The sequence below is a fragment of the Coregonus clupeaformis genome, chromosome 14, assembly GCF_020615455.1.
Source record: "Coregonus clupeaformis isolate EN_2021a chromosome 14, ASM2061545v1, whole genome shotgun sequence".
Taxonomy (NCBI): domain Eukaryota; kingdom Metazoa; phylum Chordata; class Actinopteri; order Salmoniformes; family Salmonidae; genus Coregonus; species Coregonus clupeaformis.
This window is the reverse complement of record NC_059205.1, coordinates 47,151,138-47,165,420: the sequence shown is the minus strand read 5'-3', so window position 1 is coordinate 47,165,420 and position 14,283 is coordinate 47,151,138. Positions and strand designations below refer to the sequence as shown.

Genomic DNA, 14,283 nt, shown 5'->3' with positions numbered 1-14,283 from the left:
CAATGAGGCAGATCTTTCACCGGATGTATAAATGTGAGGTTTCCACTCACTACCAAATATGGTAGTGAGAGGAAGCCCAGTGGCCGGCAGTGGGAGAAGATGGAACGAGATGGATTTTGGACGACATTTTCTCGTCGATGAAACATTTGATCTCAATACCGTTTTCTGTTCACAAAACTAAAATATGTCACGAACAGAGTAGACTAATTTTTGTGGACTTTACCCTTTGCCCCCCCAAAAAATGGCGTTGTTTAGAAGGAGTGCAAAGGCGAATTTAGTTAATCCACACGTGCGCTTCACAGAGTAGGCGTTCCCTTACGGAAATATGCTAATTATACTAGAACACGCCAATAGGATATCGCTAAGTCGTACTTGGCTCTGCCCACCTCTTTGCTTGTTCTGCCACTATGACTCATTTGTTCCCATTTGAAACGATGGGCTGTGGTCTATCTTGGTTTAGTTATTTAAAAAGCTTTGGTTGATACACAGAACAACGTGTTCGTTCTAAAAAATATTTGGTTGATACGTGTGGCAGCAACTGTTTTAGATGCCATTCCTTCAGGTGTTGCTTTATTTTTCAGGAACGTGTCAAGACCTGACTTTCAGAACATACCTACGATTAACCCTGTTGACTCATCAGTAGGAAATATTTGTTTTTCTTTTGGTCCATTCAACAACAATAGAGTTATACGAGCCTTGTTTCAGAAGGATGTTGTATCTATTCCTTATGTCATGCCTTATTGGAACGGTTTTATTGATAATATCTGTTTGAAAAAAGTTTGGATGTTGCCACACACATACCTACTTATTAACAAAATTAAGGTAGTTTCTTAAAAAAATTATTCATAAGTATTATCCTGCCAACCACTATATGAATGTATAAAAAACATACATTCAAATCGTACCTTTTGTAATGACCACCCAGAAACGGTGTTGCATCTTTTTTGGCATTGTATTCATGTAAGGAATCTGTGGCAAGACATCAGTAGATTTATAATTGAGCACATTTATGAAGATTTTACATTATTATGGAGAGATGTACTGCTTGGATTCTTTATCTACAATAGAAATAAGTTGAAACAATTTTATGTAATTTCATTATTCTTTTGGCCAAATTTCATTTCACAAATATACATTTACAAACAAAACACCACATTTTCTTACTTACAAAAAGAAATTGAACTATATTTTAAGATAATTAAATATACCAACAAAAGAGCTGTTCGAATTATAAGTGTGTGTATGTCGCTTAAAGTCCTTGTGTAATGTGATATTGTACCCCCTAGCCCAATTGTCCTTTGTATATGCTATATATATACTTGTGTTCCCTCATGTACTTTTTGTATTGATTTGTTGTTAATAAAAATAAAAATAAAGATACGTGTGGCATCGCTTAAATAAACGTCACTGCATCCGAGAAAGACGATTGGACAATATACTAAATATCCCGTGATGCTCCGCGGTTAACGTTATCTGTCGCTTATTGACAACGTAGGTTATGCCACTCGAGGTTAATTTTTCTGATAGCTAGCTAGCCCAACGAAGTTACTTTGCGCTGTTTCGGACTGGTGGGGAGATGGCGGCTGTTCTGCTCCAAGTCTTGGAGCGCACAGAGCTTAATAAACTCCCTAAAGCTGCTCAAAATAAACTAGAAAAGTTCCTTACTGACCAGAAGAATGAAATCGAATCCCTCAAAACGCAACACGAGCGGTTCAAAGCGGACTGTGGTAAGTGGTGCACTGGCTAGCTAGCGTTAGTTAGCTATTTATGTCAACCAATATAACTTTAGTAGCTGGCTGGTTATATTTACTAGTTAGCTAATAGTCTATGAAGCTGGCCTTGTTTATAAGCTACCACAACAGTATAGCCTGAGCTGGCAGTAGTACAGACCCTACTGTAGCTGGTTGAGTGCAATGCTTGTTTTGCAAGTGCGTTATAAGTGAAGTGAGTACGCTAACATTAGCTAGCCAGCTAGCTACAGCTACCTTCTAGGTAGGGGTGACTAAACTGACACTGATCACGTTTCATTCAATGTCCCATCCTCAAATTCTTATACGTTTCTCATTAATATTTCCAGTGTTGCTCATTCTTGTCTAGAATACTAGCGTTAGATACACCAGCTAGCTACATCATATTATTGCCTCCCATGTCAATGTGTTGTACTTACATTGTATCGCTAGCCCTTGATCATGACTGTTCCATTACATAAGATTCATTCGATGAAGGCGTCTTCTATACAGGGAGTTTTGTTACGTTTTGAACAGTAACACGCGTCGCTTGCAGTATGGTTTTGAAAGCATAAGGACCTTATCTTTAATATCAGCGAGAAATAATCAAAATAAAGATTAAATTGATACACAGGGTTGGGTTAATGTTCCCACACGCCGGCCAATCAAGAGGCGACCACCTTTGCTATCTAGCATGATTCGAACGCCTGTGTGTAAGCTAACTCGAGAAGTGTAGTTTCGTCGGCTGGAGGCACTTTATGGATCTGTGCAAAAATGCTACAGTAAGTGTATAAGGATTCTTTCTCGCTGATGAAAGATAAGGGCCATATGTTTTGAAAGCCATATTGCAAGCAATGAATATTTACATTTCTAAATGTTAAAACACTGCGTAGAGATTGTAGTTCACATGCGGTAGGCATGGGCGAAGCTAATGGCTGACAATTGTAGGGAGAAGGCAGAATGCCGCCTAGAGTGTTTGAGAGCTAGCCTATCGCCTGACCATGTGTGACATATCCCCCATGCCTTACTACACCTACAGAGCAGCAATACTTTGACGTTGAGAAGAGGTTGGCAGAGAGTCAGGAGCAGATTGTCTCTCACACCCGGGATTACCAGACTCTCAAAGAGGAGAATACCAAACTCAGTAAGTAGTCCGTTGTTTTCCACACTACCAATGTTGACATGCCACCTGTCACACAGTCCAAGTCCAGAAGGTTAGATAAAGGCTAAGTGTTATATTCTCTTTCTCTGTAGTCGAAGAGCTGAACAATCTGAAAGGTGTGGATGTGGAATCATCAGAGGAGAAGGAATCACAGCAGCCGGTGAGAATATGCATAACTTTCTTTGTCCACATGACCGTTATGCATGCAGAAAGACAACTTTCTCAGCAAACTTCAGGGAATGGAAGGGCTTGAGCATTAAACATGTATCATATCTCTATCTCAGAGCAAAGCCAAATATGAGATTGAGGCCGAAAGGCGGGAACTGGCTCGTCTGCTTGAGAAGAGAACTCAAGAAGTGGAAAATCTCACCGGTAAGACATGGACTCGGCACATGCGAGTTGTTCTCATTGTAAATTATTTGTTTGTCTTACTAACCTGATATTGTGCCATATGATAAGTGTGTATGTTTGTAAGCAAAAGTATGTTAATTTGTTTTCCACAGAGGATGTCAAGCGGTTCAATGACAAGCTGGTGGAGACCAACACAGCCAAAATAGATCTCCAGCTCAAACTGGATGAGATTCAGTCCTCTGAGGTCTCTATTCAGGTGAGTAAATCCAGAGCCTCAGATCATGCTAGCCTTTAACTTTTTATTAGCTACATTGCCACCATAACAAGTTTGTATTTCAAGCACTTTGAGAAGCAGATTGAGATGGGGTGCCTCTGAGAATGCACCTGTCTGATCATCCCTATGTTGTATTGATTACAATGGTTGCTTAATGACTTCACACATTGTATTTCCAGCACCGTGAGAAACGTATGGAGCAGGAGAAGGAGCTGCTGCAGAACCAGAACACGTGGCTGAACTCTGAATTGAAGACCAAGACAGAGGAGTTGCTGTCAGTCTCCAGGGAGAAGGGCAAGGAGATCCTGGAGCTCAAGTGCAGCCTAGAGGGCAAGAAGGACGAGGTACTGTACCACAAGGCCCACTGGTTTTATATATGCTTGAATTTTACCAGGCAGTTCTGTAATTGTATGATCTGGTTTAGGATAGCAGTATACAAAAGCAATAGACTTAGAAAAAGTCAATATAACTCTTAGCAATAATCATGTGGTGAGCATTACCTTTCTTTGGTATGAATGTTGTGACCATATAGAGCAGTCAGTTATCACCTTACACCCTGTGGCTTCCACCCACTCTCTTCAGGTCACAAGGCTTCAAACCCAAGTCACCAATCTGAAGAAGAGCAGTGAGAACCTGCAGAAGCGAGTAGAGGACCTGATGACAAAACTGAAAGAGGTTTGTTGCAAATTCAACTGATTTATAAATGGGATTATTGATAAGGAACTATACTGTTATCAATGCATCTTCACTATATGTACTGTAGGCTAAAGACCAACAGAGCAACATGGAGGAGAAGTACCGCAATGAACTGAATGCCCACATCAAGCTCTCCAACTTGTACAAGGTAATTATCTGGCTATTCTTCGAATGTACTATGCTGGAGTATGTATGAGCACTGTTTTTTAGTATTCATGGGTGTGTTTTAGCACTGTTTTGCATTATGTACAATATTTAGTGTGAACATTTAGGCATATAAGGCATTCATAGTAGTACAATGGTAACTCGCCAATGGTCCGTTTTTCTGTGTGGTCTCTTTAGGGGTCAGCGTCAGACGCAGAGTCCAAGAACGAGGAGCTGAACAGGGCCGTGGAGGAGCTGCACAAGCTGGTGAAGGATGCTGGTGATGGTGAGATAGTTACACAAAATCCGTTCACTCTAGTGTTTCCAATTCCCAATGGTTGTTGTGTAAACATCGATACATTATATCTAAATAATGATATCACATTTAGAAAAGACCCAAATGTTATAGGAAAATGTAACTTTGGTCTGGCTGAAATCTAATAGAAAAATGTTTAATATACCGTTTATAATTATGTCATGGCTCTTCCTTCCAACAGCGAGACAGAACATGGAGAAGAAGCTGGCAGACATGGAGGGGTCAAAGGGCAAACAGGAGGCTGACCTGAAGGAGAAGATCAAGAAGATGGAGCTGGAGAACGCCAACCTGCGCGCCTCAGATAAGAGACGTATGGGACAATACTGTTTATCTGTATTGTCTGGAATTTTCCTTTAGCTACAATCTGGATCTGTAGACATTGGACTCCTCAGTCCTTTTTTCACTTGAAATTGCTTATTTGAGAAATTATCTCATACTGCAAGACAAGGTGTCTAACTATGTGTTTATTTCCTCAGGCATGCCAGTGCTCACAGAGGAGGAGTTGGACTCCATGTGTCCGACCGCAGCTGCTGTGGCCAAGATTGTCAAGCCTGGAATGAAGTTCATGGAGGTAAAATGACCTATTTTAACATATTGTGCTGAAGCATTGAAATGAAACAGATTGAAAGGTCCAAAAGTCTGGAAGATACCGTGCCTTCAGAAAGTATTCATACCTCTTGACTTATTCCACATTTTGTTGTGTTCCAGCCTGAATTCAAAAGGTATTAAATATATATTTTTCCTCACCCATCTACACACAATTCCCCATAATGACAGTGAAAACATGCTTTTAGATATTTTAGCAAATTTATTGAAAATGAAATACATAACTCTTAAGTATTCACACCCCTGAGTCAATACTTTGTAGAAGCACCATTGGCGACGATTACAGCTTTGTCGTCTTGGGTATATCTGCATCAGCTTTGCACATCTGGATTTCGGGTTTTCTCCCATTTCTTCTTTGCAGATTTTCTCAAGCTCTGTTAAGTTAGATGGGGAGCGACGGTGAACAGCAATCTTCAAGTCTTTCCACAGATTTTCAATGGGATTCAAGTCTGGCCTTTGGCTGGACCACTAAATGACTTTCACATTCTTGTTCTGAAGCCATTCCAGGGCTGCTTTGGCTGTATGCTTGGGGTCATTGTCCTGTTGGAAATTAAATCTTTGCCCCAGTCTAAAGGCGTCCGCATGCTTCCCAGCCGAAACAGTTTGCAGGAGTTTGTGCATATATTATGAGGACATTTTGTGACGTTTTGGACTTTGGCCCCAAAAAAAAAAATCTGTAGGCAAGCTGAGGTCTACGCCCCTTCGTCAGTGATTGGTCAACAGTAGGGATTCTTCAATAGTCTTTGTTGTTATTTAACAGGAGACTCGTTTTCATGCACATTTCTTCATTGAGAAATACTGCATCAAACATCTTACGTGTAAAATTGTGCGACTAAGATCTCTGCAAAAACGTCAATTAATGACAGATTTCTTGAGTTATCTTGGATTAATTCTAACTTTTGAGGAAGTGTATACTGGCTAAGGCGTCTCAAAATGGACAAACAGTACTATTTATTTCTCATTTTTCAAGCGAAGGACTTTTATGGGAGTATGCAAGCACACTGGCTAGGCGCCAGCCAACTGAAGTATGCTGACGCCTTAGTCTTTTGCACTCTGAAGCAGGTTCTCATCAAGGATTTGCCTGTATTTGGCTCCATTCCTTGTTCCTTCTATCCTTACCAGTCTCCCAATCCCTGCCGCTGAAAAGCATCCCCATAGCATGATGCTGCCACCACCATGCTTTACGGTAGGGATGGTGTTAGACCTGTGATGAGCTGCGCCCTAGTTTTCTCCCTACATAGTGGTTTGCGATCAGGCCAAATAGTTAAATTTTTGTCTCATCAGACCACAGAATCTTTTGCCTTATGATTAGTCTTTCACTTGCATTTTTGCAAACTCCAGGCGTGCTGTCGTGTTTTTTCTCGGGAGTGGCTTCCGTCTGGCCACTCTCCCATAAAGCCCAGATTGGTGAAGCGCTGTAGAGACTGGTGTCCTTCTGGCAGGTTCTTGCATCTCAGCCAAGGAACTCTGTAGTTCTGTCTGAGTGGTCATTGGGTTCTTAGTCAACTCCCTGACCAATGTCCTTCTTGCCCGGTTGCTCAGTTTGGTCGCATGACCAGAGTCTAGGTAGTTCCATATTTTTTCCATTTCCAATGATGGAGACCACTGTGCTCTTGGAAACTGTGCTCTATACCCTTGCCCTGATATATGTCTCATCACAATTATATCTCTGAGATCTATGGACAGTTCCCTGGACTTCATGGTATACAGTTTCATGATTGTATTAAGAATTGTCCACCACCCAAAGGATATTTAGCCAACTTGACACCACTGTGGGAAGCATTTGGTATTTTATTAGGATCCCCATTAGCTGTTGCAAAAGCAGTAGCTACTCTTCCTGGGGTCCATATTGGAGTCAACATGGGCCAGCATCCCTGTGGAACGCTTTCGACACCTTGTAGAGTCCCTGCCCCGATGAATTGAGGCTGTTCTGACGGCAAAAGAGGGTGCAACTCAATATTATGAAGGTGTCCTTAATGCTTTGTACACTCAGTGTGCATTAACGTGGGTAAAACAGTATGTAAACATTATTAAAGTGACCAGGGTTCAATGACTATGTACACAGGGCAGCAGTCTCTAAGGTGCAGGGTTGAGTACCGGGTGACTAAAGTTCAAGGCAGGGTTATGGGCGGAAGCCTGCTAGTGGGGACTATTTAACTGATGTCCTGTAGAGAGAAGTCTCTTGGTCCCAGCTTTGATGCACCTGTACCGTCTTTGCCTAGTAGATTGTAGCAGGGTGAACAGGCCGTGGCTGAGGTCCTTGATGATCTTCTTGGCCTTCCTGTGACACCGGGTGCTGTAGATGTCCTGGAGGGCAGGCAGTGTGCCCCCGCTGATGCGTTGAGTTGACCGCACCACCCTCTAAAGAGCCCTGCGGTTGTGGACAGGGCAGTTACCGTACCAAGCGGTGATACAGCCCAACAGGATGCTCTCAATTGTGCATCTGTAGAAGTTTGTGAGGGTCTTTCTTCAGCCTCTTGAGGTTGATGAGGCGCTGTTGCGCCGCCTTCACCACACTGTCTGTGTGGATGGACCATTTCATGTTGTCAATGATGTGCACACCGAGGAACTTAACTTTTCACCCTCTCCATTGCGGACCCGTCTGTGGATGGGGGTGTGCTCCCTCTGCTGTCTCCTGAAGTCCACGATCAGCTCCTTCATTTTGTTGACTTTGAGGGAGAGGTTATTTTCCTGGCACCACTCTGCCAAGGCCCTCACTTCCTCCCTGAAGCTGTCTCATCATTGTTGGTAATCAGACCTACCACTGTTGTCGTCTGCAAACTTGATGATTGAGTTGGAGACGTGCATTGCCACACAGTCATAGGTGAACAGGGAGTACAGGAGGGGGCTGAGCATGCACCCTTGTGGGGACCCCGTGTAGAGTATCAGCGTAGCGGAGGTGTTGTTGCCTACCATCACCTCCTGGGGTCCGACCATCAGGAAGTCCAGGACCCACAGGGCAGTGTTCAGACACAAGCTTAGTGAAGAGGACCTTGTAGCCGTCCCGGAAGGGTAGTAGTAATGGTCAATAATTATTGATGAGAGAGTAGCGCAAGCGAAGTGTTGATAAAACTTCAGCACTTTCCTCAGATTTGCTTTATTAACCCCCTAGAGTTGATGTCTGTGCCCCTGCGGAAATCTAATTAGTATAATAAAAAAGCAAGAGATGTTTTTTAGCATTGGATGCATCTCAATCCACCGATGTCGCACTTCCGCATCTGCAGTGAAAGGGGACAGAACTAGACCATGAGACATCCCGAAAATGGGTTTTCTCACAATCGTCTGTAGCGTCCAAACTATTGTGACCCCTCTGTGGAAAGATGAGACTCTCACAAACACGATGGCGTTCTCCGTTTTGCACCACGGCCCCCACAAGCGTCTTGGGACTCATCTGAAGTCGGCACAGCCGATCTGCCAACTTCTGTCTGTAACGTCCTAACAGTTTGGGGTACACACTATGACCCTTCTGTGGAAAGGTGAGAGTCTCACAAACACGTACATGTCAGTTGTTTTTTTCTAGGACGCCCACAGGCCTCACAAGACCCGTCTAAAAGTCCCCCAGTACCAGTTGAAATGCTTTTCCAGCAGTCTTGAAGGAGTTCCCACATATGCTGAGCACTTGTTGGCTGCTTTTCCTTCACTCTGTGGTCCGACTCATCCCAAACCATCTCAATTGGGTTGAGGTCGGGGGATTGTGGAGGCCAGGTCATCTGATGTAGCACTCATCACTCTCCTTCTTGGTCAAATAGCCCTTACACAGCCTGGAGGTGTGTTGGGTCATTGTCCTGTTGAAAAACAAATGATAGTCCCACTAAGCCCAATGCTGTTGTAGCCATGAAGGTTAAGTGTGCCTTGAATTCTAAATAAATCACACAGTGTCACCAGCAAAGCACCCCCACACCATAACACCACCTGCTCCATGCTTTACGGTGGGAAATAAACATGCAGAGATCTTCCGTTCACCCACACCACATCTCATAAAGACACGGCGGTTGGAAACAAAAATATCAAATTTGGACTCCAGACCAAAGGACAAATTTCCACCGGTCTAATGTTCATTGCTCGTGTTTCTTGGCCCAAGCAAGTCTCTTATTATTATTGGTGTCCTTTAGTAGTGGTTTCTTTGCAGAAATTCGACCATGAAGGCCTGACTCACACAGTCTCCTCTGAACAGTTGATGTTGAGATGTTTCTGTTACTTGAACTCTGTGAAGCATTTATTTGGGCTGCAATTTCTGAGGCTGGAAACTCTAATGAACTTATCCTCTGCAGCAGAGGTAACTCTGGGTCTTCCATTCCTGTGGCGGTCCTCATAAGAGCCAGTTTCATCATAGCGCTTTATGGTTTTTGCGACTGCACTTTTACATTTTTAGTAATTTAGCAGACACTCTTATCCAGAGCGACTTACAGTTAGTGAAGGCATACATTTTCATACTGGCCCCCCGTGGGAAACGAACCCACAACCCTGGCGTTGCAAGTGCCATGCTCTACCAACTGAGCTACAGGGGACCCACTTGAAGAAACTTTAAAAGTTCTTGAAATGTTCCGTATTGACTGGCCTTCATATCTGAAAGTAATGATGGACTGTCATTTCTCTTTGCTTATTTGAGCAGTTCTTGCCATAATATGGATTTGGTCTTTTACCAAATAGGGCTATATTCTGTATACCCCCCGTACCTTGTCACAACACAACTGATTGACTCAAATGCATTAATTCCACAAATTAACTTTTAACAAGGCACACCTGTTAATTGAAATACATTCCAGGTGACTACCTCCATGAAGCTGGTTGAGAGAATGCCAAGAGTGTGCAAAGCTGTCATCAAGGCAAAGGGTGGCTATTTGAAGGATCTCTAATATAAACTATATTTTGATTTGTTTAACACTTCTTTGGTTACTACATGATTCCATATGTGTTATTTCATAGTTTTGATGTCTTCACTATTATTCTACAATGTAGAAAATAGTAAATATAAAGAAAAACCCTTGAGTGAGTAGGTGTTCTAAAACTTTTGACCGGTGATGGAGAATGTTTAGTGCCAAAAATAAGGGGTTAAATACATGTACAAAAAAACAAATAATAATAATGTTTCTTTCTTATATCTCTCAGATATAGGACAGACCCTTCAGAACAAACTTATTTTTGATATGTTTTTGGTGGGCACTATCTGTCTATCTATCGGTCCATGTAGTGAATCTGTTGTTCAATGTGTTTGTATGGGCTAATAGCAGTAAGCCCCCAAATTTTTTTTTTTCAAGGGGTCTTCAAATTTAAAATCAAATAGCTAAATGATCCTTGGTATGACCTTCTTAAAACAATTCCATATAGCTTAGTAGAACCCCCCCACGGGCTTAGACAGTGCTTAGACTTGTATTGGTTAAAGTCCCCTTCTACAATAAATGCGGCCTCAGGATATGCAGTTTCCAGTTTACACAAAGTTCAGTGTAGTTCCTTGAGAGCCGTTGCGTTGTCGGCTTGAGGGGGAATATATACGGCCGTGACGATGACCGAAAGATAATTCTCTCTGAAGGTTATTAGGTCGGCATTTGATAGTGAGGTATTCCATATCGGGGGAACAAAAGGACTCGAGTTCCTGTACGTTACCACAATCACACCATGAGTAGGTAGTCATGAAACATACACCGCTGCCCTTTTGCCCGGATAGTTATTTCTTCCTGTCCGCGTGATGTACGGAGAACCCCGCTAGCTGTATGGACGGGGACAGTATATCCGGAGAGCGCCATGATGCCGTAAAACAGTTAGTACCTGATGTTTCTCTGGAAGGAGATCCTCACCCTGAGCTCATCTACTTTATTGTGGGGGGGTACGAACAAAGGATCCAATTCAGGAAATTCATTTCTGGTTGAAATGCTGGTGAATGACTGCCGATCTAATATCCAAAAGTTATTTTCGTCAGTAGGTAATAATGCAAAAAACATTCTGAGCAAATAGTGTAAGAAATAACAAAAAATACTGCAAAATTGTCTAGGAGTTAGGAACAGGGCAACCATGTCTGTCGGCGCCATCTTGTCTCACAGGTGTGGACTCCAATGAAGTTGTAGTGACATCTCAAGGATAATCAAAGGAAATTGGATGCACCTGACCTCAATTTGGAGTGTCATAGCAAAGGGGTGTGAATACTTACGTAAATTAGATTTCTGTATTTCATTTTCAATATATTTGCAAACATTTCTAAAAAAACATGTTTTCACTTTGTTTATTATGGGGTATTGTCTGTAGATGATGGGGGGGGGGATAATTTAATCAATTTTTAATTCAATAACACAACAAAATGTAGAATAAGTCCAGGGGTATGAATACTTTCTGAAGGCAAATGTTTAGTCATGAATAATGACTAAACATAATACAATTTTTATTTTATTTTTTATCCCACTCTCTTAGCTGTACAACGCATTCGTGGACGTCCAGGACCAGTTGCTCGTAGAGAAGCAGGAGAACCGGCGTGTGACGCGCGTGCTGGACGAGATTGTGCAGGAGGTGGAGGAGAAGGCGCCCATCCTAAAGCGCCAGCGGGAGGAGTATGAGAGCATGCAGAGGTCCATGAACAGCCTCTGTGCCAAACTGGAACAGGCCAGGATGGTGAGCGGAAGAGGGGGATGGAGAGATGGATTGGAGGGAGAGAGTGGCAAGACATGAGGAGAGAGGATCGATAGGAGGTGGGGGAGAGGAAAAGAGAAACTGACAGGAAGAAGCTGGGTCGTGTTGAAGCTGGGTCGTGTTCATTAGGCACCAAACAGAAGAAAACGGACAGAAAAAAGGGAGGGACTACTTAGACATAAGAAAAGCTCATTTTAGTTTTGAAACGTTTTCCATTGCATGAGCAAAATCCAGATACATGAAATAGAAGAGGGGAGAGGATACAAAGCTGAAATATAGACATGTCAGTGCTAATGTCTGAGTTGAGGCTTGGATTGACCAATCTCCATCTCTTGTAATCTTCAGGAGATCCACAGACTGCAGAAGGAGACAGACGAGGCCAAAAAGCTCTGCTCCACCCTGGAGAAGGACAGCCAGCACTCTGAGAGACAGCTGGAGGACATGTCCCAGCAGGTATACCATTTAGTGTCTACCATGACCTTAGCCACCAAGTTATATTACTATCAAAGTGTCTTGGTTTTCCTTGCCTTAACAAAATCAAGAGAAGCTCCTCCAGGATAAAAAATAGGAGCCACTGCCCTTAATAATTTGCTCTCCTATCGTTTTTACTCCTTTTCTTCGCCCCCTCTAGGTGCGCGTCCTGCTAGTGGAGCTGGAGGAGGCACGTGGCAACCCGGTGGTCCGCGAGGAGACTATGAACGTGAGCAGCAGCTCTGAGATCATCAACCCGCGCCAGGTTTCCTTCCGCAGTGTGGAGGAGCTGCAGCGGCAGAACCAGAGCATGCTAGCACGCCTCCGGGAGCTGGGAGAGCAGATGGAGAGGGAGCAGACTGATGCCAAGTCTGCACGGTAGGGAACGTTTATCAACCCCTTGACACTATACTTCCTCACCCTTAGCCATACAGTCAATCAGATTTCATTATTTGCTTAGCGCGTTTTACAAAATAATTATTTCTGAAAACTAACTCTATTCATCCTGTCCTGTGTATATGTAGTGTGACCCAGCTGGAGCAGCAGCTGGAGAAGGTCCAGAAGGAGCTAGAGATTATAAAGGAGCAGAGGAACCAGCAAAAGCAGCTGGCTGACTCCAACGGCCGCCAGAGAGACATGTACCGCATCCTGCTGTCCCAGAGCACCGGCTTCAACCTCCCACCACAAGGTGAACCTCTCAGCAACCATATAACAACCTAACCCCAACCTACGCCCTGTAAACACTCATTAACTTAAACCTAACCTCAACCACCGCAGTATAACCACCCCTCAACCTAACCCTAACCACGACAATGATATGTGCATTGAGCCTACCTTCACACACAACAAAAAAAGACATGGACATGTTTATTTATTGGGCCTTTGGAGCTTTAGATAAATTAATTGATCTTTGATATGCTGACAGGATTATAAATGTTCTTATTCCCAGGTCCTACACAGGAGGCAGCCCCCCAGATGTACACCCCCAGCCGGCCCTCCTTCCCCCCTCCCACCAGGTCCACCCCCATGAGGGCTTCAGCCGCTGAGTCTTCCCAGGCCACCAAGGCTGCTCTCAAACAGGTCAGACGCATACCAGGGAGACTGAGAGGGAGAGGCAGTCGGACAACATCCAAGTTTACGCTTTAATTGATTCTATGTTATCATTTGCTTTACTTACCTCGCGTTGGTCAGCGTGCGGTTTGACTAGGTTACTGTTATTGCCTGGGGTTGTCCAGCACGCATGCAAAATTACTTGTAGATCAATCACTGTCAACGCAGTTACATGCAGTTCGACACTGAAAGAGAGGACGCATCATTTGTTACAAAATATTCTGTATTTTGATATAATAACCATCATATCGAAGTTAACTTGGAGTCACGTGATGATATATGTTTTACTACCACTATGACGTAGGAAAGCATTAAGAGTTTATAGGCAGATCAAATAAGTTATCATGAACTTCATGGTGGTGATGGACGGTGGTGAGCTTCATGCAAATTTACTATAAAATATTTAGAATATGATTTGAATGCTGGTGACATATGATGATCGATGGTTGGCTGCCAATTATCAGTTTTTATATTGCTCTTATCCATATCTCATCATATAACATACCCTGTCCACTTGTTCAGTGAACTGTCTAGAGAGCGTGCGCCAAAACCAGATTGAGAAAGTTTGCGATTTATTGCAACAGTTTTTGTGACAAAACAATCTGTAGAGTTGAAAATGCGATGGAAACCCATTTAACTTACACTCAGTGATCAAAAGGGAACCATCGCACTTTCACACTGTGGCCAGTTTATTAGGTACACTACCCCGTTCACAAAAATGGTTTCCTCCTACAGGCAGTGAGTCATGTGGCCGTGGCTTGCTATATAAAGCAGGCAGACAGGCATCGATGCATTCAGATACTGTTTG

The 14,283-nt window shown here is 43.1% G+C and overlaps 1 protein-coding gene across 2 annotated transcripts in view; it reads left to right on the top strand.

Annotated features, from left to right (window-relative positions):
• Positions 1-1,495: 1,495 nt before the first annotated feature.
• The window catches only part of LOC121580804 (nucleoprotein TPR), a 32,460-nt gene continuing 19,672 nt past the window's right edge, over positions 1,496-14,283 (top strand). For both annotated transcript variants that reach the window (XM_041895849.2, XM_041895848.2), the window contains exons 1-16: positions 1,496-1,727; positions 2,767-2,871; positions 2,982-3,049; positions 3,174-3,261; positions 3,393-3,496; positions 3,694-3,858; positions 4,097-4,189; positions 4,278-4,358; positions 4,553-4,640; positions 4,852-4,980; positions 5,147-5,241; positions 11,679-11,876; positions 12,240-12,347; positions 12,526-12,743; positions 12,890-13,053; positions 13,315-13,445. In XM_041895849.2, coding sequence (XP_041751783.2) covers positions 1,577-1,727; positions 2,767-2,871; positions 2,982-3,049; positions 3,174-3,261; positions 3,393-3,496; positions 3,694-3,858; positions 4,097-4,189; positions 4,278-4,358; positions 4,553-4,640; positions 4,852-4,980; positions 5,147-5,241; positions 11,679-11,876; positions 12,240-12,347; positions 12,526-12,743; positions 12,890-13,053; positions 13,315-13,445 — 1,986 coding nt within the window. In that variant the 5' untranslated portion in view covers positions 1,496-1,576. The remainder of the gene's footprint in view (positions 1,728-2,766; positions 2,872-2,981; positions 3,050-3,173; positions 3,262-3,392; positions 3,497-3,693; positions 3,859-4,096; positions 4,190-4,277; positions 4,359-4,552; positions 4,641-4,851; positions 4,981-5,146; positions 5,242-11,678; positions 11,877-12,239; positions 12,348-12,525; positions 12,744-12,889; positions 13,054-13,314; positions 13,446-14,283) is intronic.